The sequence below is a fragment of the Mirounga angustirostris genome, unplaced genomic scaffold (genome assembly GCF_029215605.1).
Source record: "Mirounga angustirostris isolate CCGP_5_RB_7025 unplaced genomic scaffold, mMirAng1.0.hap1 SCAF_3, whole genome shotgun sequence".
Lineage (NCBI taxonomy): Eukaryota > Metazoa > Chordata > Mammalia > Carnivora > Phocidae > Mirounga > Mirounga angustirostris.
This window is the reverse complement of record NW_026991711.1, coordinates 11,232,513-11,259,380: the sequence shown is the minus strand read 5'-3', so window position 1 is coordinate 11,259,380 and position 26,868 is coordinate 11,232,513. Positions and strand designations below refer to the sequence as shown.

The 26,868-nt window shown below is 39.1% G+C and overlaps 1 protein-coding gene and 1 non-coding gene across 4 annotated transcripts in view; one reads left to right on the top strand and one right to left on the bottom strand.

Annotated features, from left to right (window-relative positions):
• The window catches only part of PCCA (propionyl-CoA carboxylase subunit alpha), a 403,499-nt gene that overhangs the window by 52,002 nt on the left and 324,629 nt on the right, over window positions 1-26,868 (top strand). For all 3 annotated transcript variants that reach the window (XM_045869658.2, XM_045869657.2, XM_064585924.1), the window contains 2 exons: window positions 14,204-14,317; window positions 16,137-16,190. In XM_045869658.2, the coding sequence (XP_045725614.1) occupies window positions 14,204-14,317; window positions 16,137-16,190 (168 nt within the window). The remainder of the gene's footprint in view (window positions 1-14,203; window positions 14,318-16,136; window positions 16,191-26,868) is intronic.
• Window positions 25,460-25,567, bottom strand: LOC123840019 (U6 spliceosomal RNA). The gene has a single exon (XR_006789849.1). It is a non-coding gene; the product is annotated as a U6 spliceosomal RNA (small nuclear RNA).

Genomic DNA, 26,868 nt, shown 5'->3' with positions numbered 1-26,868 from the left:
CCGAAACTAAGAGTCCAAGGCTTAACTGACTCAACCACCCAGGTGCCCCAACAAATGGGGGTTATTTCTTAATCCTATTCCTCGAATTTCATTCTGCCATTGTTTCAGAAATTTGTATTCAGAAATAGGATATATGTGGATTTAAGTCTTTATCATTATAATCCCAAATGTGTGATTGCTTTTGTTTTGCAAGTGGAAAATGGTTACAGTCTATAGAGTTGAGCCCACACTCTCGTTATTTGTATTTTCTTGTTTCTTCTTTTTGTTTTCCTCCCTTGCTACAGTTTTTCTTAGGTGGTACTATTTATATTTTTACTATATAACTAAGCTCTACAAATTCATTCTTTCATAAGTGCTTGTCAGTGATGGGCTAAAAATTGTGATTGAATCTATTTGGGTTTTTTTGTTTGTTTGTTTGTTTTAAGATTTTATCTTTAGGTAATCTCTATACCCAATGTGGGGCTCGAACCCACAGCCTGGAGATCAAGAGCTCCATACTCCACTGACGGAGCCAGCCAGGTGCCCCTATATAGTTTTTTTTTTAAATTGTAAAGTATAAAGTAAAACTTACTGCTTTATTAACTTTTAATTGTGTAATTCGGTGGCATGAAGTACATTTACAGCATTGTGCCACCATCACCACCACCCATTTCCAGAACTTTGTGATGGAATCTCCACAGATTTTATAGGATCGCTTTCTAGGTTGTCTTTCGTCTTTAAGGCATATGTTTGGCTGCTGATTATGGTTTTCTTCCCATCTTAGGGACTTCTAGTTCGGTTTGTGAGGTGCATATGCTCACATCTGTTAGGTATTTCTCTATGGTGGGATGATCTCTTTGAAAAGTTGTATCAGTCTGCAATCAGAAGGTTTTATTGACTACCTTGTGTGTGTACTGAGCTTCCCCGCAGTTAACAGAGAAAATGTCCTGCATTCGCAAGCATACAGTTAAGCCACATGAACGACTAGCCTCAGTTTTTCTTTCTTTCTTTGCATTTGCTCTTCAACTCAGGGAAGCCAGGCTTCTCTTTGTTGTTCTACTAAGTTGGTCCCCCAAATTGCCAGAAATTTGATTTGTTAGATTCGGTAGCTACTTCTCTGAATCCCCATCTTAGCTGGTCTGCCTGAGGCAGGCAGCAGTAAAGGCTGGCTTTCCATTTTGATGGCTTTCTTCCCCCTCACCATCCTCTGGTCTCTCTGGGCTCTGTGCGTCTGATGCCCTCTGTCTGCTGCTGGAGTGCCCTTCTGAAGTGCCTTCTGTCGCCAGAGCCCTCTTTGTCAGGTGAATTCTGACTTCATTAGCTGCAGTTGCTAATCAAACATTTATAGTCTATGTCACTGTGCTGTGTGCCAGAGGTCCTCAAATAGCAGAGCTCACAGCATAATGGATTAAAAAAATGAATATGAGACGTCCTGATTTTTATTTAATAGTGTTATCGAGGCACAGTTTGCATATCATAAAGTTTACCCATTTTAAGTGTACAGTTCAATGGGTTATAGTAAATTTTCAGAGTTGTGCAACCCTCACTACTATCCAGTTTTAGAACATTGCCATTGTCCATGTGGGTCCCTCGTGTCCATTTGTAGTCACTCCTTGTTCACCTCCATCTATGTAGCCACTGATCTGCTTTCTGCCTGTAGTTTTGCGTTCTCTAGAAACTTCAACTAAATGGAATTGTATAGTTGTTGGTTTTTTGTGTCTGGCTTCTTTTCACCTAGCATAATGCTTTTGAGATTCATTTGTGTTGTTGCATTGATCAGTTCTTTTTTTTTTCCCCCTTTGGCCGAGTATTGTTCTGTTGTATGAATATAACACATCTTATTCATTTACCAGTTGCTGGGCATTTGGGTTGCTTCTAGTTTTTAATTACTATGAATAATGCTGTTATGAATATGTGTATACAGGTCTTTGTGTGAACATATGTTATCATTTCTCTTGCATATATACTTAGGATTGGAATTGCTGTGTCATTTGGTAACTAAAACTTTTAGGTATACTTAAACTTTTAGGTAACTTAAACTAACCTTAAACTTTTCAGACTGGTTTCTGAAGCAGCTGCACCATTTTACATTCCTACTAGTAGCGTATGAGGGTTCAAATTTCTTCTCATTCATGCCAACGCTTGTTGTTGTTTGTCTTTTTTTATTATAGTCATCCTAGTCAGTGGGAATTGGTATTGCATTGTGCTTAATGGTGTCTTTTGAAGAGCAAAAGCTTTAAATTTTGCTGATCTTCAGTTTCTCAAATTTCTTTTATGGATCAATCTGCAGGGCACTGGAGTCTTATCACCTGAGCTTCCTTGCCCTGTGTTTCTGCTTGGCTGTTTGAAGATACCAAGCAGATCAGGCTGTTTATCCCACCTCCACTTCCCTGCCTTGTCTCAGTTTTGACAGTGCCCACATTGTTTGAGGGCTGGAGCAGCTGGTGGGCCTGCACGTTCACTAGCTCTACTTATGTTCTTCCTTCTCCAAGCCCCTTCAGGACTGGGGTGATTATGGCTTCCCACTCTTGCTAGTCCCTTGAAACCTCACCATCCTCTGTTGGTTTCTCTAGCTCCACTCTTTGTGTTATTTTCAGGTAAACATGTTTGATCATGCCACTTTACTCCTGGAGAATCCTGACCCAATTTGGACTGAAAAGCATTTCTGAGACAGGTTGGAAAATGATGGCCTGTGAGCTAAATCTGGCCCATCACATGGTTTTTGTAAATCTTTATTGAGACACAGTCATGCCCATTTGGTTTTGTATCGTGTATGGGGCTCAAACTCACAACCCTGAGATCGAGTCGTGTGCTCTAGTGACTGAGCCAGCCAGGCACCCCTGGGAAATGTTCTGTTTTGCTTTTTGCCCTTGGTAGTCGAGGGAAACAAGTTAGAGAGGAATGTTGGAGTGGTTATTTAGTCAGTCTTCATGGGAAGACTGGGAAGCATGGGAAGTTATCAACCACTGTCCATACTTTTTGTTCTTAATATCCCTTGTTATGAAATTTATTCTTATTTTCATCGCATAAGCACAAAGAAAAAAACCCCTAAAAAGGTGATATGTTAGGGAAGTAACCCATGTCCTAGAAGACGGCAAAGATGACATCTGCCACAAGGCTGTCCGTGCCAAAAGCAGACAGCCGTCCCCCCCAGCAACAGTAGGAGCGCCCTCGTGGTAGCATTGGTCGTCGTGTCACAGGTTCGCCAGGGGGATGTGATCCTTCTGTTGAGGGGCGACAAATGAAGAGGGTTGTGTCACAGCTAAGGAGCACTGGCCTCTCAAGAGCTGTGTTTTACTCTAATCTTTACTGTGAGATTTTACTCTCCTTGCAGGCCAACAAGTTAGCTCTCAGTGTTTCATGCTGCTGATAGAAGGTAAAAGGTGGCTGGGTCAGGCACGAAGGACCATTTGCTCCTCACAGCCATGGCAGTGGTCAGAGTATCAGCATTTTTGCTCTGGTTCCCCAAGTCCCAGTTCCCAGAAGGTGATATGAAGAGGGTCAGATGATACCTGCACATGAAATGGTTTGCGCTTAGCCTGCTTCTCACATAGTGAATCTTTTATAAATGGACTGTTAGCATCTCTGCACTTTGCCCCAGAGTCAGACACTGTCCTTCTCATCTAGGGCTGTTGGCTCTTCAAACACTTGTGCAAATATACTTTGAGCCAAAAGGCAGTTGGTGCCTTGCTCATATCATGTGCAGAAATATAAAATATTCAGGGAAAGTTTTTGCCAACTAGAGTTAAGGATTCAGCATGTTTTGTAGCAAGCAGTCAACAAACAAGCGCCACTCAATCAGGAAGCAAGTAGTTCTAGAATAGTCATACTATGGGTGCTTGTTTTACTTAGTTGCCTAGCTTATGTGACTAGCTGCAGAAACTGCTCAGGATCAAGGGGTGGTTTAGACTTTGCCATTTGGAACACTCGGCAGGGATGTCTGGGGTGGTCAGATCCCCTGGTGAACTGCCTGTACCAAAAGTATGTAACGATCAGTTATTTCCGTCTTTGACTCTGAGAACCTCTAAGACTGACCTGGCCGTATTCTAATGAAATTGCTACATCCAGTTCACTAATCTGGTTCTTATTAAGAGGAATTGAGTTGGTGCTTATGGCAGTGACTATATTTGAGATATTATTACAAGTAGTAGTTATTGATATTACAAAATACAGTGGTTTTAGGGGCATCTAGGTGGCTCAGTCAGTTAAGCATCCGACTCTTGATCTCAGCTCAGGTCTTGATCTCAGGGTTGTGAGCTCAAGCCCTGCTTTGGGTTCCACGCTGGGTATGGAGACTACTTAACAACAACAACAACAAAATACAGTGGTTTAAATAGGATGACTTTCAAATGTTCTCTCACATCTAATAATTTTAGGTTAGGGATGCCAGTGTATTTCCAAGGATGTCCATGGGCTTTGATTATTGCTCTGCCATCCCCTAGGGCAGGGATGGACAAATTTTGCCTGTAAAGACTCAGAGTAAATATTTTAGGTGGCTGTCCCAACTACTTAACTTTGCAGTTATAGCACACAAGATGCCATTGACAGTAAGTAAATAAATAGGTGTAGCTGTGCTCCCATAAAACTTTTTTTTTTTTTTTTTTTTACAAAAGCAGGCATTGGGCTGGATTTGGCCCAATGTCCCTTGCCCTAGGAAGTTGCTTTAGTTTGCATCGTTGAACTTGATTACTACAACATCTGTGTTCCAGATTAAGGAAAAGAACATGGCCAAAATTCAGAAAATATGCTTATGTGTAAGTTGTAGAGAATTTGCATGTTGCACATTTCACTTTCTGATCCCAGTGACTCAAACTCTCTTAGTCTGGTAAATCTTGTCTCTACCTGGGCAGTCATGTGCCATGGGAACAGGCAAGTGAAGGTTTTTGGGCACAGTAGTGGTTTGCCACAGTGGTATGATGTCTAATTTATTTTAAACTCCTTCAGAACGGAGAGGCATAAACCCATGTGTTCATTTAAAGTACGTTGTAGGTCCATTCAGTTCCTCTTACTGGGAATCAACACTCCAGGGATGGCTTTTTTTTTTTTTTTTTTAAGGTTTTATTAGAGAGAGAGTGAGAGAAAGCGCACACAAGCAAGGAGACGGGCAGAGGGAGTGGGAGAAGCAGACTCCTGCTGAGCAGGGAGCCTGATATGGGGCTCTATCCCAGGACCCTGGGATGATGACCTGAGCCAAAGGCAGACACTTAACTGACTGAGCCACCCAGGTGCCTCTCCAGGGATGGCTCCCCCCACACCCCCGCCGAAGGATGGCTTTTAAAAGCATTTACAACTTTCTGTATCTCAGTCAAGACTAAATTCTTAAGTAAATGGGTTTTCATTGGTGACATTAGTCATTTAATATTTAGCAGTATGGATATTAGAAATGGATGCTTATTACTGGAATTAGTGCTATTCAAGATATTTTTTTTTTTTTTAAAGATTTTATTTATTTATTTGACAGAGAGAGACACAGCGAGAGAGGGAATACAAGCAGGGGGAGTGGGAGAGGGAGAAGCAGGCTTCTCGCCGAGCAGGGAGCCTGATGCGGGGCTCGATCCCAGAACTCTGGGATTATGACCTGAGCCAAAGGCAGACGCTTGACGACTGAGCCACCCAGGCGCCCCTATTCAAGATATTTGGATTGGCTGAAATATTTCTGAGACCTTTCACCCTTGAGGAGACATCATACAAGAATTTAGTAAGGCATTTATCTCTAGGGGTGGTGCCTTGCACTTGATTTCCTTATTTTTGTATCCTGCCATCAGAGAGGAGGATTTCTGATTGCCTTAGAGCAACTATAAAGATAAAATCATGCTTTTGGAGTTTTATTATGCCTCCCTTGGTGACACTTCTATGCAAGTTGGTGATTTGACAAGAATTGGGATTTTATGCAGCATGTGAAACAGGCTGTATGCTGTCTTTTTTTTTTTTTTTTTTTTAAGATTTATCTATTTTATTAGAACACATTATCAGGGAGAGGGGCAATAGGAGAGGGAAAGAATCCTCAAGCAGATACCCCACTGAGTGCTTGATCCCAGGACCCTGAGATCAGCACCTGAGCCAAAACCAAGAGTCGGATACCCAACTGACGGAGCCACTGAGGTACCCTATGCTCTATGCTGTCTTGCTGAGAAATGTTTGTTTAATAAATGTATGTGTGGCAGACTTTGGACTGAGAGTTGCTTTTATTATTAACTTTTCAGTAAGATGGGTTAAAGTAATAACTAATCCTTACCCAACTTTTCCTGTTCAGCTTTTTGGTGTCTGCCACCAAAAGACCTTAAGAGTTGTGTATGACCAAGTTGACCTAAATTTGTTCATTGTTTTCTTTTCAAATTTTGTGGTAAGGACATTCAAGATGAGATCTAGCTTCTTAACAGTGTACAATACATTATTGTTAACTGTAGTTAAACAATGTTGTATAGCAGATCTCCAGTGTTTATTCATCTTATGTATCACTGGAACTATGCCTGTTGGTAACTCCCCATTTCCTCCTCCCCTCACCCCTGGTAACCACCATTCCAGTCTTTGATCTTAGGAATTGGACTTATTTTAGATACCTCCTGTAAGTGGAAACCTGAAGTATTTTGTCTGTCTTACTTCGCTTCGCATAATGTCCTCAAGTTCATCCATGTTGTCACATACTGCAAAATTCCCTTTTTTTAAAGAGACTGAATAGTTAGTATTCAACTGTGAGTGTATACCACATATGCTTTATCTATTTAGCTGTGAGTGGACATTTAGATTGTTTCCAAACACATCTTAACTGTTGTGGATAGGGCTGCAATGAACCTGGGAGTGCTAATAGCTCTTTGAGATCCTGATTTCTTTTTTGTTTCTTTCTTTTTTTTTTTTAAGTAAATTCTGCCCCCAGCTTGGGGCTCAAACTCATGACCCCAAGATCACAAGTCGCATGTTCCACTGGCTGAGCCAGCGAGGCACCCCATGGTAGTTCTTTATGTTTTTGAGGAACTTCGTAGTGTCTGACATAGAAGCTGTGCCATTTTGTTGTCATAAAGTTCTTTCACAACAAGGATTTTGGAATTAATGAATGCCAGCAATACCTGGCGGTCCTACTAGATTTCTCTTGTTAGTTTGCTTTCCCATGCTCCCAGTGACCATTTTCAGCCCTTTTCATAATCTTCTTAAACCACCAATGACTCCTCTTTGAGTGTTCTTGTCTCTTGATTTACACACAAAATAGCAACTGCCAAAAGCCGGAGCCATTAGCTTCTGCCAACAGATCTATAAATCTACCTGTATTTATGCCCATTCTTGGCATCTTCCCACCATTAAGAAGGAAAGACACATTCTTGGTCGTATCTCTGCTGCTTTCTCTGCAGTGGTGGCTCGAGAAGGTCTTTGGAGAAGCCCTTCCAGGCAGCACAGCAACTGGGGAGTGGGTACTTGGGGAGCTTGTCTTGAACTGTGTAACAAGCTCTGTCTGTCCTTCTGTGTCTCCTGTTTGTCTTTCCTGTCTGATTTTCCTTTTTTTTTTTTTGATTTTATTTTTTAGAAAGATTTTATTTGAGAGAGGGAGAGAGCAAGAGAGAGAAAGGACGAATGGGGGGAGGGGCAGAGGGAGAAGCAGATTCACTCTCAGCAGAGATCCGCCCCCCCCCCCCTCCCCGACTCGGCGCTCGATCCCAGGACCCCGAAGATCCTGACCTGAGCCGAAGGCAGACACCTAACTACCTCAGCCACCCAGGTGCCCCCTCTTTCATCTTTTTTCTTTTTAAATCCTGGCTTATATTTTGTGGGGGTGGGGGTGGAGATGAGCTCTGTCCCTTTCCCTGTCTCCTGCTTCCCCATATCTCCTAGCTCTGCCACTTGATTGTCAATGTGAATTATTTCATCTCCTTACTTTTAAGCTCCTTACTTTTCAAGGGCATTTGTTCAAGTTTTTTCTAAGAAAGACTCTACTTCAAACCTTTTCTCAGCTATCACTCTGTCTCCCCAACCTTTACAACCAACCATATAGATAGCCCCTGCCCCACCCTTTCATACTTACCTCTGCACGCCCCCCTTCCCCATTCCACAATCCATTTCGCTGCGGTCTTGGTACATTGACATTGCTTTTGCTAAGATTTTGCTTTCATACTTCTTGTCTCCTCTCCCCTACTCCATCCTTCCCATTGCTCCCTGATGCTTCTACCAGGTGTCAGTGGTATGACAATATGGTTCTAGTCATGGTGCTTTTCATTCTTTTTTTGTTTACCATATTCTCAGAAATGCATCCCTGCCAAATAAAGACTCAACAAACTCTTTGGTTTCATAATTGGTTCTGGGACAGTTCCCTTTACTGATAGGAAAACAGGATTTTTTTTTTTTTAATTCTTTATTTAAATTCAATTTAGTTAATGTATAGTATATTAATTTCAGGGGTAGGGGCACCTGAGTGGCTCAGTTGGTTAAACATCTGCCTTCAGCTCAGGTCATGATCCCGGGGTCCTGGAATCAAGTCCTGCATTGGGCTCCCTGTTCAGTGGAGATCCTGCTTCTCCCTCTCCCCCTGTCCCTCCGCTGCTTGTGGTCTTTCTCTTTCTCTCTCAAATATATAAATAAAATCTTTTTAAAAAATTTCAGGGATAGAATTTAGTGATCCATCAGTTGGATATAACAGTGCTCATTACATCAAATGTACTCTTTGTAATGCCCATCACCCAATTATCCCTTCCCCTCACCCCCATCCTCTCCAGCAATCCTCAGTTTGTTTCCTAGAGTTTAGTGTCTCATATGGTTTGCCTCCCTCTCTGTTTTCATCTTATTTTTCCTTCCCTTCCCCTATGTTCATCTGTTTTGTTTCTTAAATTCCACATATGAGTGAAACTCATACGGTATTTCTTTTTCTGACTGACTTTGCTTAGCATAACACCCTCTAGTTCTATCCACGTCCTTGCAAATGGCAAGATTTCATTCTTGATGGCTGAGTAATCCTGTGTGTGTGTGTGTGCGCACACACGTATGTACACACACACCACATCATCTTTATCCATTCATCTGTTGATGGACATCTGGGCTCTTTCCATAGTTTGGCTTTTGTGGACATTGCTGCTATAAACATTGGGATGCGTGTGCCCCTTCGAATCACTATGTTTGTATTCTTTGGAAATACCTAGTAGTGCAATTGCTTGATCGTAGTGTAGCTCTATTTTTAACTTTTTGAGGAACCTCTACACTGGGAAAACAGGATTTTAGAAAATAGATTGAGAGTTTTGCAACTAGAAAAAATCCATTCTCTTTTCCCTGTAACTTTTAATTTTACCATTTGAAAATTAAGTTATAACAGAAGAAAAATAGTAAAGTCACTAACTCTGCCATCCAAAAATCACAAATAAATGTGTCATGGTGCTACACATACAGTTTTACAAAATGGATTCAAAGCAAATATAGTATTTACTGATTTTGAAAAATCATTTTTTTAAAAAGATTTTATTTATTTGATAGAGAGCGAGTCAGTGCACAAGCAAGGGGAGTGGGAGAGGGAGAAGCAGGCTCCCTGCCCAGGACCCTGGGATCATGACCTGAGCCTAAAGCAGATGCTTAACTGACTGACCAACTCAGGTGCCCCTGAAAAATAATTATTTTCTAGGAATGAATTGCCTTCCTAGAAGGATATGCCAGAATGCTAGTCTGTTGACATTTGTCTAAGTCTCTTTAGATACATCGTATAGAATAGAGAGAAAGGTTCTTTTTTCCCCCCTCTTAGAAATAGGATTTTAGGGGCGCCTGGGTGGCTCAGTTGGTTAAGCGTCTGCCTTCGGCTCAGGTCATGATCCCGGGGTCCTGGGATCGAGTCCCACATCGGGCTCCCGGCTCAGCGGGGAGCCTGCTTCTCCCTCTGACCCTCTCCTCTCTCATGCTGTTTCTCTCTCGCTCGCTCTCTAATAAATAAATAAATAAATAAAATCTTAAAAAAAAAAAGAAATAGGATTTTATCTGGTTTTTAAAAATGATTTTTCTGGGGGTGCCTGGCTGGTTCAGTTGGTTGGAGTGTGTGACTCTTGTTGGGGTTGTGAGTTCAAGCCCCATGTTGGGTGTAGAGTTTAGTTCAAAAAAAAATAAATAAAATCTTTAAAAAAAAAAAGACTTTTCCCCCCGGGTTTTCAAATTAAGATTGATGCAGTTGGCATGCTTTTCTTTACCTTTTCAGTCTTTAAGGGTGACTTTTGCTTGTTAAAGAATTGGGTTAGATCTGGTGGATACTGAAACCTGGACGGATTGTATGAGGCATTGCTCTTCTAGGGCAAGGAGGACATCTAATCTACATTCTCTCATCCTGGCAGTGTCTCACCTTGTGTTGTGTTCGCATTGGGTGATAGCCCAGGGAAAACTCAAGTATTCGTGAACATCGTAGAGAGTGCCCACCTAACTACAATCTTCTTGAGTGATAGGTTTCAAAAACAAAACCCTCCCAGCAGGAGGAAACATCTTCAAAGCTGCTTATCTTCCCTGTCTTTCTCAGTCTGTATTAGTTTAGAAGGTATTTAAAAGCTTTCACTCAGATCTGGTCTAGTGTACTTTTCAACACTAAGGTGCTATGTTTTTGACCAAACAGAGTATCTTTTTAAAGCATATCTGACACATCTAATGGTCTAATATGAAATTTTCATTAACTCAGTTTTAAAATTCATGCACAATTTTTAACCTGTCTATATCCAAGTGTTTAAAGTCATTTAAAGAAAGTCTGTGAGGAACATGATTTTTTTCAGTTCTGTCAGTTGAAAAACACTTTGTTAGATTATTATTTGGAAAATAAAAGGCTGGTTCAAGTAATTTTTTCTACTTAATAAAATTTAAAATCCAAAACTAAAATCTAAAACAAAAATTTAAAGCTTGAGGAAATTAATCTTCAAAAACCTATTGGAAAAGCTTCTGAAGACTACTTCATACGTAAAATCTTTTTTCTTTTTGAAACTTTTAGCCAGCAATATCCTTAGTTAATTGATTAGTTCAGTTTAAACTTTTCCATGATTGTTACATATTACTGAAGTATTAGAAAAAGGAATTTATATTTATATTTTTCAAGTCGCTCTTCAGAAGAACACCTACATGGCTTGAATGCAGTTGGTTTTGTATTAATAACCCAGTGAAATAACGTCAGGCATTTAGTACAATAATAACAACAAAATTGAAATTTGAGTTTCAAAAGTTTTAAAAATTTTTCTTTCCTGATTGACTCATAAGTAAGTATCTCTTTGGGAACTAAGGCAGCAGAGGATTCTAGTTTTTTTTTTTTTTTCTTTCAAATGGCTTTGCCCAGGATTTTTGCTAGTACTGACCCTGTGCTTCACTTTGGGTTTGTTAAGATGCTAGTATAGCTTCTACCCTAAAGAAAGGTTTGTTTCTGAGAAATAAAAGAAACCAGTCAACCATTAGAAACAGCATGTTTTGCCTTTTCTTTGTAAAGCCCGTAAGCAGTTTTGACCTGCTTTTGACATTAATTTATTTGAATGTTTGAACAATATTGATCATCTGCTAAAATATGTTAGGCTCTGAGCTAAATTCTCAGTATGTTTACAGTTCGTGATAACAGGAAACATGTCTATTAAGATGTTAGTTATAAAACAAAAGGATGCAAAATTATATATGCCGTATGGTTACAAAGTGTATTTAGAAAGAAAGACTAGTCAAGGGGCGCCTGGGTGGCTCAGCATGATCCCGGGGTCCTGGGATCGAGCCCTGCTCGGCAGGAAGCCTGCTTCTCCCTCTCCCACTCCCCCTGCTTGTGTTCCTGCTCTCGCTCTCTCTCTCTCTCTCTCTCTGTCAAATAAATAAATAAAACCTTTAAAAAAAAATACTAGTCAAAATACTATTTAGATTCTCCTCTTTTTGATGTATGTTTATTACAGAAATTTTGGACATATAAATATACACACATATGTGTGTATGTGTCTTTTAATTTCTTCCCATACAACCTTCAGTTCCCATATGTATTGCTAAGATTGGAGAATTTTTAATTTGCGTTAGACTTTCACCTCAAAGACAATGGCTTAGGGGCGCCTGGGTGGCTCAGTCCTTTAAGCATCTGCCTTTGGCTCAGATCGTGATCCCAGGGTCCTGGGATCGAGCCCCGCATTGGGCTCCCTGCTCAACGGGGAGCCTGCTTCTTCCTCTTCCTCTGCTGCTTTCCCTGCTTGTGCTCTCTCTCATTCTCTTTTAAAATAAATAAATAAAATCTTAAAAAAAAAAAAAGACAACGGCTTAACAATGAAAGTTATTAAATAAACTGCCATCCATGTGTATCTATGAGTTAATGAGCTTTTAACACATAACATTGTGCTGGGAGTGATTTAAAAAGGAATTTAAGACCTAACCTCTGCCTTTCAGGACCTTCTAATCTGGTGGAGGAGAGTGTCTGAATTGTAACAGACAATCTATAAAGCAGTCAGAATAACGTTGCTGGGGCACCTGGGTGGCTCAGTCGTTAAGCGTCTGCCTTCAGCTCAGGTCATGATCCCAGGGTCCTGGGATCGAGCCCCGCATCGGGCTCCCTGCTCCGCGGGAAGCCTGCTTCTCCCTCTCCCATTCCCCCTGCTTGTATTCCCTCTCTCACTGTGTCTCTCTCTGTCAAATAAATAAATAAATAAATAAAAAACGTTGCTAGGCAGGATGCAATTAAATGCCAAAATTTGCACTAAGTACTATCAGAGTTCAGATTAAAGGAGATTCATCTGAAGCTGAAGTACCTGGGAAAGACCCAGTGGTAGAAGTGAAACTTGGGCATCTTTAATAGTAGGTAGTACTTGGAGGTGAATAAAATACACAGAATAAATGTGGATTTTACTTTACTTTATCCCCACCTGGCTAATGCATTCTTTTTAAAGGATTGCTCAGTGTTCAGTTTCTTTCTTATAGAAAGAAAGCCACAGTTACAATAACAAAGTTGCACTGGGCAGGGGCAGAAGAGGAGGAGCATTCTGGTCTGAGGGGAAGAACAACTTGAGACGGGGTGGGGTGGGGGAGGGGGGAAGCAAGGCAGAAATAACCACAAGGAGAGCCTTGCTTTGAACATGGGAATATTTAGGATCCCTTTGTGAGCCTGGCTGCTTTTCTTCTCAGGGGACATTATTAAAGATACTACAGAGTGTATATATTTGAGTATTTTCCATTAAAATATTGATGTGTAAATCTCTTGGGCATGATATAATTTTTTTACTTATTGGAAAGTATTGAATTGATAAAGATAACTCAGCTTTCTAAAAGATGACTTAATTGGTTTTATTTTTTATAGATGCCATTTAAAACAACGTGCTTCTTAAAAATTCATGGCTGAAGAATAGAACTTAGCAATACTCAAAAGTATTTTCCATCTTGGACTTTGGGCGGGGGGTGGGGTCATAAAAGTCCAGGTAGATGTAGGTGTTCTAGTTTTTATGTCTGCCTTGTAAAATAAATTTAAATGGATTGGAAGTTCCTTAAACTGGAAAACTGTTAGGGAAAGCCATTTCAAAGATATATGAATCCTTTTATCATTTTAAAAGAACAGTGTCTTTCAGAAATAAGTTACTCTTTTCAGTAGTGAATGCCTCACCTCAAGCAAAAATATTGGTGTAAAAAGGTTGTACAGTGAGTAGTCTTAAAAATGGAGCATATATTTCTAAGTTTTGAGTAGACTTAGAATTAATGCATATATCAGCTCTTCTAGGAGTAAAGGTAAAAATGGATGAGGATCAAATGTGAGAGCATTTAAATGATTGTCAAGATTTTCTGGCTCGTTGATATTGAAGTCTTTAGTTCTGGACTTTAATTTGTGCCTGCTGCTGACCTGCTGCTGTGCAGGGACACTCACTGCATCCCTTCATTCAGTTTCTCTAATTATCCCCACTTCCTGGGGAGCTTGCTTAGAACTGGGCATGAGTGCTTGTTGGGAAAATATTGGACTACTGGCTACATGTAACAGGGTAGTTTTTGATATAAGATTTATATGTAGATGAACTGAATAGGGGGCCAACGTTTGCAGGGGTTTTATTTAATCAAATTAGTAGGGAATATTATGGAAGTTCTCTGGCTAGACAATGATTAGGCTTGTAATAAATGAAAGTCATGGTTAATATAGTTCCTGAGCTGATATGTTACACTATTCTTTTTTTAGTGCACTTTCAAAAAGACCTGACTACTTAAATAAGGGAAACAATCACATTTGCAATTTTGTGTGTATTCATGAATGATGGGAGTTCTTTTTGCTGGGAGCATCTGTTAATGCAGAGATTTGTCTCTTCAGGTTCATGTGAAAATGGCGGATGAGGCTGTCTGTGTTGGCCCAGCTCCCACCAGTAAAAGCTACCTCAACATGGATGCCATCATGGAAGCCATTAAGAAAACCAGGGCCCAAGCTGTGAGTCTGAATGAATCTATCTACTGCAGCTGTTTCATATATAGTGAGCAGAAAGCTAGAGTTTGTATTCAGAAAAAAAAAAAAAAAATAAGAAAGAATGATTGAAAATGCTGTTGCTGTTAGTTCATGTCACATGAGTTAAATGTGGCCGAATTCGCTACTGGAAATCAAAGGCTTTGTAGCATCTGGCAGTGTTGGTCGCTGATCCTGCAGGTGGCTGTTGGATTCAGCTTTCACACCAGGGAGCAGTTTCAGTTCATTTCCAAATTTGTTAGGAAAAAAAAAAAGAAAAGAAATCCCAATTAGTTTTGAGTATTAACCCTTTCAGTGCAATAAGAACATTAAAAAAATCTGTTATAGGATCCAAAAGATTCTTGTTTAAATTGTTTTAATCATTTAAAAATTACGTATACCTGGTTACACTTCCAGAAATAAAAACTATGCAATTGATGATAATTTTAGTTTGATAATGTCAGTAGAATACACTTAACTTATAGGGAGAAATCAGTAATTCTTCCCATCTCCAATTCTGTTTGAATGGGGTGGAATCCAGGGAAGAATCTGGTTTCTGACATCAGGAATTGTGTATTATTGGTGCCGTGTGTGTGTGTGTGTGTGTGTGTGTTTTATAGATCAGAGAACTAATTATATATAATGTTGCAAACTATGCAGAGTTATCTCTGAAATTGGATGGAAACAGCCAACACCAGCAATTAGCCTGGAGTACTTCAATTAGTGTTCACATGTCTTGTGAAAGAAATGTTTTAGTTAAGATACATGTTTAAATAAATAACTGAATTCATGAACCCATATTATAGATGTTTACAGTTTATTATCAGAGTTAATGAAGGTAAAACTCTTAACTCTTTAACGATAGCTTGTCAGAATACAATCTTTTGTTAAATTTTTCTATAAAACGCAGTTGGTGGAGTGCAACTCTTTACCTGTGATGCAGTTGTTTAAATTCTGTACCAGGTTCATAAAACATTTAAAAATCTCAGATGTGTAGCTACTTCTAGATTATGATATCGGCTCCTTGCGAAATTTGGCTTTCCTTACAGTAGAATTGTTTTCCTGGAAATATGTTCAGTCTTGATTGATAATAGGCTAAATTTGTTTGAACAGTGTGATAGGCCAGGATGATAGAACTTAAATCATAGCAACATGGTTTGTGAGAGGATAGCATAAAGTGATTATGAATGGTTAAGTGGGCCAAGGAGGGAAAAAAGAGTACATGTTAGAAGAAAAAAATTCAGTGTATAAAGAAAAAGTAAAACCAGATTTCGACTTTAGTTTTGACCAACACTGCTCATTGGGTGGCTGAGTGTATTCATGTGGTCAGGAATAAAATATGTTAGTTGGCTTAGCCAGATTTTTGGAAAGCAGCATTTCCCGGGACTCTAAAGAAAAGGGGAATTAGGAGTTTTTCATCTATCTCACAAATGGTTTCTTTTAACCTTGTTCTTTGGCCCACTAACTATTAAAAAATTTGGCTTAGGGCCAAAATTAGCCTCAGAAAAAGTAGGGAGAGTTCAGGTTGTGTTGAAATAGAGTTCAGGTTGTGCTGAAATAGGTTGTGTTGTAGGTCAATGGTCCTGTTTATGGTTAGGACAAAGGTGGTGTGCTGTAAGTGAATATTAGGCAGTTTCTTGGAATTTGGGTCCGTACTCAGGAATGTGTGTTGCAACTGTCAGTATGTAGGAGAAGTAACCTGACTCCAGGCCCTTAAAATATAAACACATGAGTGCACTCTCTATGTTGCTTATAAAGGTTTTGTGATATGATAAAATTGAAAGTGCTTTTTGTTTTCATTTCTAAGGTACATCCAGGTTATGGATTTCTTTCAGAAAACAAAGAATTTGCCAAATGTCTGGTAAGTTAGTAATGAACCAGAATCTGTTAACTTATATTTCAGAAAGCAGTATAATGGTGTTACTTTTGTAACTGTGGGTAGTGATGAATTACAGATATTTTAAAAAAGATTTTATTTATTTACTAGAGAGAGAGAGAGAACACGAGCAAGGGGGTGTGGGGGGGGGGCAGAGGAAGAGGGAGAAGCAGACTCCCTGCTGAGCAGGGAGCCTGACAAGATGCTGATCCCAGGACCCTGGGATCATGACCTGAGCTGAAGGCAGGTGCTTAACCCACTGAGCCACCCAGGCGCCCCTGAATTACAGAATTTTATTTTTTTATTTTTATTTTTTTTTTTTTTAAAGATTTTATTTATTTATTTGAGACAGAGAGAATGAGATAGAGAGAGCACGAGAGGGAGGAGGGTTAGAGGGAGAAACAGACTCCCCGCCGAGCAGGGAGCCCGATGCGGGGCTCGATCCCGGGACTCCAGGATCATGACCTGAGCCGAAGGCAGTCGCTTAACCGACTGAGCCACCCAGGCGCCCCGAATTACAGAATTTTAATTGACCTGTCAGTTCTTTGAAAATTATTTGTGAAAAGTGAAGAGTTTTTATTCTGTAACCCGAGTTTTGGTTTGAAGAATAAAAGTGGAAAAGTTATAAAATCATCTTTATATCTAGTGAATGACACCAAGTTTGTTATATATTTTATGGACTTTTAAAAAATTCAGCTCTTTAGATTTGTAGCTACCTGTGTCAAGGAGTCCAGTGATTTATTTTATACAAGAGCATTATTTCTCTTTTCATTGCATATTGTGGCATTGAAGATCAAATCTGACTGCCTTCTCTATTTTGGGAAAAGATTTATGCATGATCTGAGTCTCAGATATTACCACCCTGATTGGGTGAATTGAACTGATTTCCCAGGTGTATTTATAACTACATTCAAGATGGTACTGAAACCTTAGTTTTCAGGTGCTAAAATAGGATTTTGAATGTTTCGAGAAGCCGATTACATCAGTTATCCCAGGTGTCATCTTAATTTATTATTCTAATGTGTTATACTTTGTTTCTGTGAAATGCTTGTGTTTTGTTCTCTCATGGATTCAAAATTATGAATGTAATTTTCTAGATATTTCCACTTAAAATCCATAAATTTAACTTGGACAGTTTTTAAGAACCAAGAGTTCTAGTTTAGAACGATCTATTTTAACCAGGTGGAAGATTAAAAACTAGGGCCTAAAGATGAAACTGAGGCCTACAGAAATTGTGATGTAAGGTGACATAGCTAATGGTAGTAAGTGTCTGGAGAGGGCAGATTGGGTGGAAGCAGCCCAAGGTCCAGATTTGCCAGGTTGTGTGTGGTATAATCACATTTATATTCTTTTTCGTTATCGTCTTGTTTGAAATTTTGGCTGTGTTCTGTCATTATGTCAGAAGGTGATTTGACTATAACACGTATGAATGTGCCTGTATAATATAAGGTACTGAATTTAAGTTGTATAGAGGAGGCGTCTCTAAACCATGGCCTGTGGCCCAAATGCAGCCTGCCGCCGGTTTTTGTAAGTTAAATTTTATTGGCACAAAGTCAAGCCCATGCATTTACATGTTGTCAGTGGCTCCTTTTGCTCTGTAACAGCAGAACTGTGTAGTTGTAACAGAGATCAAGTAACCTGCAAAGCCTAAAATATTTACTGCATGGCCCTTTGTAGTAGAAATTTGCCAATTCCTGGTATTAACTTCTCTGAGTCTAAGAGAAGTTAAATGACATGACCCTTATGTTCATTCATGCATTCATTTAGTCATTAAAAAGTGGTTGTTTGGTATCTATGTTTAAGGTATTTGAGAAGGGTATAAAAATGAATCAGACGTGTGTTCTGCTCATGAGGGGCTCACAGTAAGGTCAGATAATTCAAGTACACAAATGACTTCAATTCAGGGAAGAAAATATTATGAAGAAGTTCACATTTTCCTTAAATGAAGATTATTTCCATCAGGGGTTTCATGTTAAAAGAGTGCAGAATATATGAATGATTACCTTCCTTTCTCATGAATTTTCTTTCTGATCTCCTCTCCTCCATTTCCCTTTCTCAGAGCTATGCGTCAGCCAAGCCAGAACACCGTGCTGTTCTCAAACGTGGCTGGTTCTTTCGTGTTCCATCCTTTTTGTGTTTCTTTGCCCAAGGGGCACACTTGTCCTCTCCCACATTTCTAATGATTGCCTCTCCTGAAAGGCACAGTTCACATATTACTTCTACCAGAGTAGTTTCCATATCCCTCTGGTGAGAAGTAATGTCTTTGCTCTGTTTTCTAGAGCATTTTTTTTTTTAAGATTTATTTGATATACTACTTTACATATTAGGTTAAAATTATTTCTGTATATTAATTTCCTCTTGAGACGAGACTTGGCCTTGTCAGTCTTTCTTTCCCTTTTGTTTTATAGTCTAATGATTTCAACATAGTGGATTCAATGAATGTTATGGAAAGATTAAATAATCATTAGGTTAAGAATTATAAAACAACATGCAAGGAAACTTTCTCCTATCACAAAGTGGACTGTTTTATAGCTAAAAAGCAGTATTGCTGTGTTTTGGCTCACTATGAAAATATGCAGCTAGTGATAACTAGCCTCTTGGTTTTTGTGCATCATGGCAAGATTCCTTTTGGGATATAATTTTCCTAGCATTAAAATCTTTTCCCATTGGAGTGTGCCATTTAAAATACTCCTTTTGAAAAAAATAAATAAATGCTTCTTTTGGAATGTCTGGTTATAGGTGGTAAGTTCCATTAAAAAACAAAAAAAAAAAAACAAAAGACAACAGCATTGAAATGAAATTGCCTACTGATTTTGTTAGGCCATTATAAACATTGTGTGGTTGGTGACCAGCCATTGAACTTCAATAGTTACTATCGCAAACTGAGTATATTCTTAGATATCTAATTTCCAATGTAGTGGTAGATGGATTACCATGTTGATAGATTATCATGTTGATGGTGATTACCATCATGATTACCATGTTGATGATGGTGACTTAGCAAGGAGGAAATGGATTTTTTTTTTAAAGTTGAATACTGTGGAGTTCCTTTATTGTAATACCATATCCTATGTTTGAGATTTAATCAAATATGGAGATTTTTTTCTCCATTTATTTTTAGTTCCTTTTTTAAAAAAAATTTATTTATTTTAGAGAAGAAAGAGAGGGGGAGAGAATCTTAAGCAGACTTCTCGCTGAGTGTGGAGCCCAACATGGGGCTCGATCTCACAACCCTGAGATCACAACCTGAGCCAAAGCCAAGAGTTGGCCACTTAACCAACCGACTGTGCCACCTAGGCACCCCAGTTCTGTTTTTTTTTTTTTAAACTGCTATTCAAAGACCCGCATATTTATTTTGTTTGTAGAAAAACTAGTTGTGCTTTATGTAATACATTGTTGTTTTTAGTTAACAACTATGAATAATTTCTGGATTTTTTTTCCCCCTGAATTTTTGCTATATATTTGCATTAGAAAGTATACAATAGGGGCACCTGGGTGGCTCAGTAGGTTAAGTGTCTGCCTTCGGCTCAGGTCATGATCCCAGGGTCCTGGGATCAAGTCCCACATCAGGCTCCCTGCTCACTAGGGAGCCTGCATCTCCCTCTCCTCCCCGCTCTCCCTCTCCTCCCCACTTGTTTGCTATTTCTAGCTATCTTTCTCTCTCAAATAAATAAATAAAAATCTTTAAAAAAAAGTATACAATAAACCAAATATAAAAGCATACTAAAGTTTATAAGTTTTCTTTACAAGACTAATTCTTTTTTTTTTTTAAAGATTGTATATTTTTATTTGACAGAGAGACACGCAGCGAGAGAGGGAACACAAGCAGGGGGAGAGGGAGAGGGAGAAGCAGGCCTCCCGCTGAGCAGGGAGCCCGATGCGCGGGGTTCGATCCCAGGACCCTGGGATCATGACCTGAGCCGAAGGCAGACGCTTAACCGACTGAGCCACCCAGGCGCCTCCGCCTTTTTTTAAAATAACAGCCTTCACTTGGGGCTCTGTGTGGGGAGTGTATTTGTGGGTGGAGGTGATAACTGTTCTTTATCCTTAATTTACATGCAATGGGATCAGATTACACAGAATCTGTACTATACCTGATTTCAACAACATCATACCTTGTTTTTGCTTAAATCATGGAAAAGACAAAGCTACAAATAACCCTCGTGAAGAAATTTAAGTAATTTTAATGTGCTGAGCCAACAGATTTTTATTTGCAGACTGTTTTTCATTCTGTATTTCCTCTCTGGGTTCCTTGTTTTCTGAGCAGTAAAAGCAGAGTGTTAGGAGGCTATGAGGACTGTTAGAATGAAGAAAAGAAATTCCAAGAGCTTTGGAGAGTAAAATTACCTGTTCCTGGAAAGGGGAGGTATTGGTTTAAGGAGATTTCTTAGTGTTCCTAGTTACTTTTCTAGCTTACACACACACACACACACACACACACACACACACACACTTTCATACTATTTTATGTTTAAATGATGCACAGCATTATAAGTTATAGTAATTAGCTGTATGAGAAATTTGTTTTATTAAATAACTTGTGTTTCATGTTTGGGTCTTACTCATGTATTTAAAAGATATGTGTGTATATGCATATAGATGGTGAGTTCTATCCACAGTGCTCAGCATTGAGGGTATAGAGGAGGATTATAGCAAGCATGTTAGGTTTGATGATTATATTCTTTTATCTCCTTTCACTGGACACTTTTAAACAGGGTAAGGAATATAACAGTAATGAGGTGTGATTTTTCTATCCATTGGATTAACCAAAAATTAAAAAAAATAGCTGTAACATCCAGTGTAGGCACGTATACAGGAAAGTTGTCTTGTTCTTGGGAGTGTAAATTATTTTAGGGTTTTTTTTTTTTTTTTTGCGGGGGGAGTGGTGTGCCAGAAATTTGCTGGTATCTATCAAAATTTAAAATGTATATGTTCTTTGATTTGACAGTTGCAGCCTTATAAATTTCACCTACAAAGATAAACTTTTTTTTTCCCCCCAAAGATTTCATTTATTTATTTGACAGAGACAGTGAGAGAGGGAACACAAGCAGGGGGAGTGGGGGAGGGAGAAGCAGGCTTCCCGCTGAGCAGGGAGCCCGATGCGGGGCTTGATCTCAGGACCCTGGGACCATGACCTGAGCCGAAGGCAGACGTATAACGACTGAGCCCAGGTGCCCCTAATCTGATAGTTTTCATGTGTATTTTCTGAGTTTAGATTTTTTTCCTGTTGAGATTAATAGTTTGGTAGGATTATACTGCTATATACATGTGCATAATACTGTAGTTTACCAACTACTTTGACACATGATTGCTTTCTTCCATGCAACTGCTGAAGCTTGATATTATTAACTCTGTATAACAAAAGGAAAACAGTGACTCAGGTGCAGTGACCTACCAGTAGTCACAATCTGCTAGTAACAGTCAGGACTTGACCCAGGTTGGCTGACTTTTGGGTACAGAGAATTTGGGGGAAAAACAAAACACTGTATTCTAATTGGCAAAGTTGGAAAGAGAGAACGTTCAAGGAGAAGGCAAAAAAGACCAAAGTAACTGTAGCCAACTTGGCCAAAGCCCATAGAAACCTTAGAAACCATAGAAACCCACTTTGTTATCATATAGGCAGCAGGTGATCAGATTGTAGGAAAATGACTGTGGCGTGGGTACAGACTGGAAGACGGCATTTTGCTAGGTTGTTTCTCGTCAGTTATGACGTTGTAATCCATAGTGTGTTATTAAAGTATGTTGTAAGTGGTTCATAACTAATACTAAAATTCAAGTTAGCAAGTTGGCCAGTGGTTTCATTTAACAATATTTTTGTTAAGATAGTGTAAAGTAAATTTAAAGGGATTCATATGATACCCTATTCACTTGTAGTTGTAAAAACTTTTTTTTTTTGAGTAGGCGAATAAAGGAGAGGCTTAGAGCTTGCAAATCCAGAATTGTATATAACTCTGATTTATCAATCTATGTGGGCTGTGATCTTGGTAATTCACAGAAGTGTTTTGTGCATGACTGTTGAAATTGATTTATATTATGGCTTAAGAATGTTGAGAGGGGTGCCTGGGTGGCTCAGTCGTTAAGCGTCTGCCTTCGGCTCAGGTCATGATCCCAGGGTCCTGGGATCGAGCCCCGCATCGGGCTCCCTGCTCCGCGGGAAGCCTGCTTCTCCCTCTTTCACTCCCCTGCTTGTGTTCCCTCTCTCGCTGTGTCTCTCTCTGTCAAATAAATAAAATCTTTAAAAAAAAAAAAAATGTTGAGAAATAGGGGGTGCCTGGGTGGCTTAGTTGATAAAGCATCTGCCTCTTGCTTTTGGTTTAGGTCATGATCTCTGGCTTGTGAGGTTGAGCCCTGTCCCTCGCTCCCAGCTGGGCATGGAGCCTGCTTAAGAGTCTCTCTCTCTCCCTCCCTCTGCTTGCCGCCCTCTCTCCCCCTCTCCCTTTGCCACCGCCACCACCTTACCCCCTCCCCCGCCCGCTTTGTCTCTCTCGCTTAAGAAAAAAAAAAGTTGAGAAATGTTACTAATATATTTTGTAGATACAGTTTTAACTACATATGTTTTCTTAACATTAGTAGAATTCACGTTTTGGACACAGATCTCTGGTTTTATTATGTTAAAATTAAAAATTTTCAAGAATGTAAAATCTTAAATTTAAGTCACGTGTATGCTGAAAGAGAAGGTTTCCTTCATCTGTGCAACTCTGACCTCAAACCCCATTTAATTCCCTGGAGGGGGAATTAAACCACTGTACCACTGCAACCATATTTTTATCCATCTGGAATGAGTGTGTGTGTTAGAATTTTGCTATTGATTTGTAATGTAGGATACTCTTATTTGCCGAAGTAGGGTTTTGTTTATAAGAAAACAAGTGGCACAGACTATTTCTTGCCTTCCCCCAGGCTCTTAAAAATAGGTATGGAATGCCAACCTTCAGATATCACTAGCACCGTTCTTACTTTATCTTCCTGACAATCTGTGACGTATTATCATCATCCTTGGTTTTAAGAAGAGAGAATAATCTCAGAAATAAAGGCTTTACCCAGTGTCACATAGCTAGTAAATGAGAGTGTAGTTTCTAACAAAAGTTAGAAATTCCCAACTCAGTAAATGTTCCAAACTGCTTCAAAGATGAATTGAACCTAGACCAAATTGTTAGTGTTTTCTGTTTTGGGTTTTGAAATGATAGCTTTGGCGGGTACCTATTTTTGCTTTTGGAGGCTTTTATCTTTTTGCTATTGGTGTGCCATTTTTAAGGTCTAAAAACAATTATCTTTGTTTTTCTGATCTTTTGATCTTGGACACCAATCAGAGTAACTGTCTTCACTTGGATTTGCTGTGAGTGAGCTGGTAGAGCTGTACAGTAGACATGGATACCTTTACTGCTCTGTGATGTACTTATGTTGAATTAATCTGGTCTCTGTGGATTTGGAGGAGAAAGTTCAGTGACTCTTTCCTTCTGACAGTTTATAATATATTTGTAATTGTGACTCTTAAATGTCATGTTCAGCAGAATTTATGAAAACCTATGCAAGTAATTTCATAAAACCGTTATCATAACAGAATGTCCTTTGAAATGTTTGAGAACACGTTTCTTTTCCTGGATGTTGGATTAGAGGTTAGCTTCTAGAATATTTGTTTAAGAATTTGAAGATGATGTTGAGTAGAAATGCTCTAACATGGGTAACTTGAGAAGGAGAAATTTCCCTTTATTTCTAGTGAGTTTTTTAAGGCTGTAGACAAGGCAGTACATTGAGGATTGAGGGTTTGGTGACTTCAATAGGAAGGTTAAGAATCCGGGATTTAACTTAAAAAAAAAAAAAAATCTGTGATTTGATGAGATTGGGATTTCGTACCCTATCCTTAAAGTAAAATAGCTTGGATTTATACTCAGGCTTTCCTTCTCTCCCTCCTTACTGTCCCCTTGCACTTACTAGCACAGTCTGGAATCAGAGTTAGAATTCTTGCTCTGGGGCGCCTGGGTGGCTCAGATGGTTAAGCGTCTGCCTTCGGCTCAGGTCGTGATCCCAGGGTCCTGGGATCGAGTCCCGCATTGGGCTCCCTGCTTCTTGGGAGCCTGCTTCTCTCTCTCTCTCTCTGTCTCTCATGAATAAATAAATAAAATCTTTAAAAAAAAAAAAAAAAAAGAATTCTTGCTCTGCCATTTTGTAGCTGTATGATCTTGGACAAGTTGCGTAATGTTAACTCTAAAGACTCTCAAGTGTCTTATGCTTACAGTGTGCACAATATGCACTTTTCCAACTGACTGTTTATATTGAAAACATGTCTTTTGTAGCCAGCATGTAGGTGGGTTGTACTTTTTAAATCATTCTCGTAATCTGTATCTTTAATTGTAGTGTTTATTATGTTTTTTGGTTTGCCTTCTTTTCTTTAATGACAGCTTTACTGAGATACAATTCCCATGTCCTAATAGTCACCCTTTTGTGATAAGCAATTCAGTGCTTTTTAGTACTGTCATGGATTTGTGTACCCTCACCAATATGCAATTTCAGTAAGATCTGTTAACGTTTAATATATTAGTGATGTGACTGGATTTATGGCTACCATTCTATTTTCCTGTCTTACTTGGATTATCTTAATTTTTGGAATTCCATTTAAATTTATCTATGAAGACCTTTTCCATTTTTTAGTGTTTTTTCTAGGTATTGCAGTATACATCCTTAATTTATATGGTCTATTTAGAGTTAATATTATACCATTTTAGGTGTGCCTGGGTGGCTCAGTTGGTTAAGCGTCTGCCTTTGGCTCAGGTCATGATCTCAGGGTCCTGGGATCGAGCCCTGCATTGGGCTCCCTGCTCAGCAGGGAGCCTGCTTCTCCCTCTCCCTCTGCTGCTCCCCCTGCTTGTGCTCTCTTGCTCTCTGTCAAATAAATAAGTAAAATCTTAAAAAAATATATATACCATTTTAGGTAAAATGTAGAAATGTTAAAATTGTATAGTCCCCTTCCCCTCTCTTTCCATCAGCATTCTCTGTTACCATTGTCATGTGTATTTCATCTGCATATATTATACATTCCATGGGAAAATGTCATAATTTTTACTTTAAACATGTTTAAGGGGAGTTAGGACATTTCCTTCATTAATGACTCAAATATCAGTCCCTTGAAATTAAGATTTTCATTTTGCTCTATTTTCAGGGTACCTTGAAGAAATTATGATTTATTTTTGTCTTTTATTATATACATATTTAATGTGGTATATCATATATAACATAGAATTACCTGTTTCACCATTTAAAAAAATTTGGAATGCTTTATGAATTTGCATGTCATCCTTGTGCAGGGGCCATGCTAATAATCTTCTCTATCCTCCCAATTTTAGTATATATGGGGCCCTTTTCACCATTTAAAAAAAATTTGAGGAGCACCTGGGTGGCTCAGTCGGTTAAGCATCTGCCTTCAGCTCAGGTCATGATCCTGGGGTCCTAGGATTGAGCCCTGCTTTGGGCTCCCTGCTCAGTGGGGAGCCTGCTTCTCGACCTCTCCCTCTGCCTCTCACCCCTCTGCGCTCTCCCTCTCCGCTCTATCTCAAATAAATAAATAAAAATCTTTAAAAAAAAATCTAAAAAATTTTTGAGAGAAGGTGAGTGAGTGCCTTAACGGGCGGCCTGGCGGGGGAGGGAGGAACAGAGGGAGAGAGAGAATCCCAAGCATGCTCCCTGCTGCTGAGCGTGGAGCCTGAAGCAGGGCTTGATCCCAGGACCCTGAGATCATGACCTGAGCCCAGATCACTAGTCAGACACCCAGGTGCACCCCTTTTCACCATTTTTAAGTGTACAATTCAGTGGCATTAAGTACATTTATAGTGTGCGGCTATCTCTGCTATTCATGTCTAGAGATGTTTCATCATCCCAAACTGAAACTTTGCATCCATTAAACAGTAACTCTCTGTCACTGCCACCCATACCCCTGGTAAGGTGTGTTTTACTTTCTGTCTTTATGAATTTGTCTATTCTAGGTAACTCTTATAAATGGAATCATAGAATATTTTACCTTTTGTGTCTGGCTTATTTGAGCATAATGTCCTCAAGCTTCATCCATGTTGTAGTGTATGTCAAAATCTCATTGCTTTCTAAGTCTGATAAAGTCCATGGTATGGCTGTATCACATTTTTATCTGCCATCTGTTTGATTGTCACCCAATTTGTACATGAGTAGAAGGCAGAAATCATGCTTTTTAATTCTTTTCTATCACTGAAGCTTTCAGTAGATGCTTGTTAACTATTCAGTAGGTGAGAGAAGTTGCTGAATTAAAACTTGGAATTCTGGAAATAAATATAGAAAGTGCACATTGAGAAACTTCCCTGTGTTTTTAGGTTGCAGTGCTATTTTTAATTTATAGTAACTTTGTGATCTCTTAAGGTTGAATTTCATCTATTTATTTGTGTATAACATCTAAACTTAGAATTCAGTAGGAAGGATTTTTGTTGTTGTTCTAGTGAAAGTAATTGAAGATTTTGTCAGATTAAATGAAGTACATTAATTATCACTGTTACATATAGTTAGTCATTCTTATTGCCTCAGATACATTCTAAAATTAAACTTTTAAGTGCATCCTTTCTAAAATGGGCAAAGAAGCAGAAATAATGAGATGATTGTGGGGTTTTGTTTTTGGACTGGACCTTACCTAAAGATACTGTTATAGGGC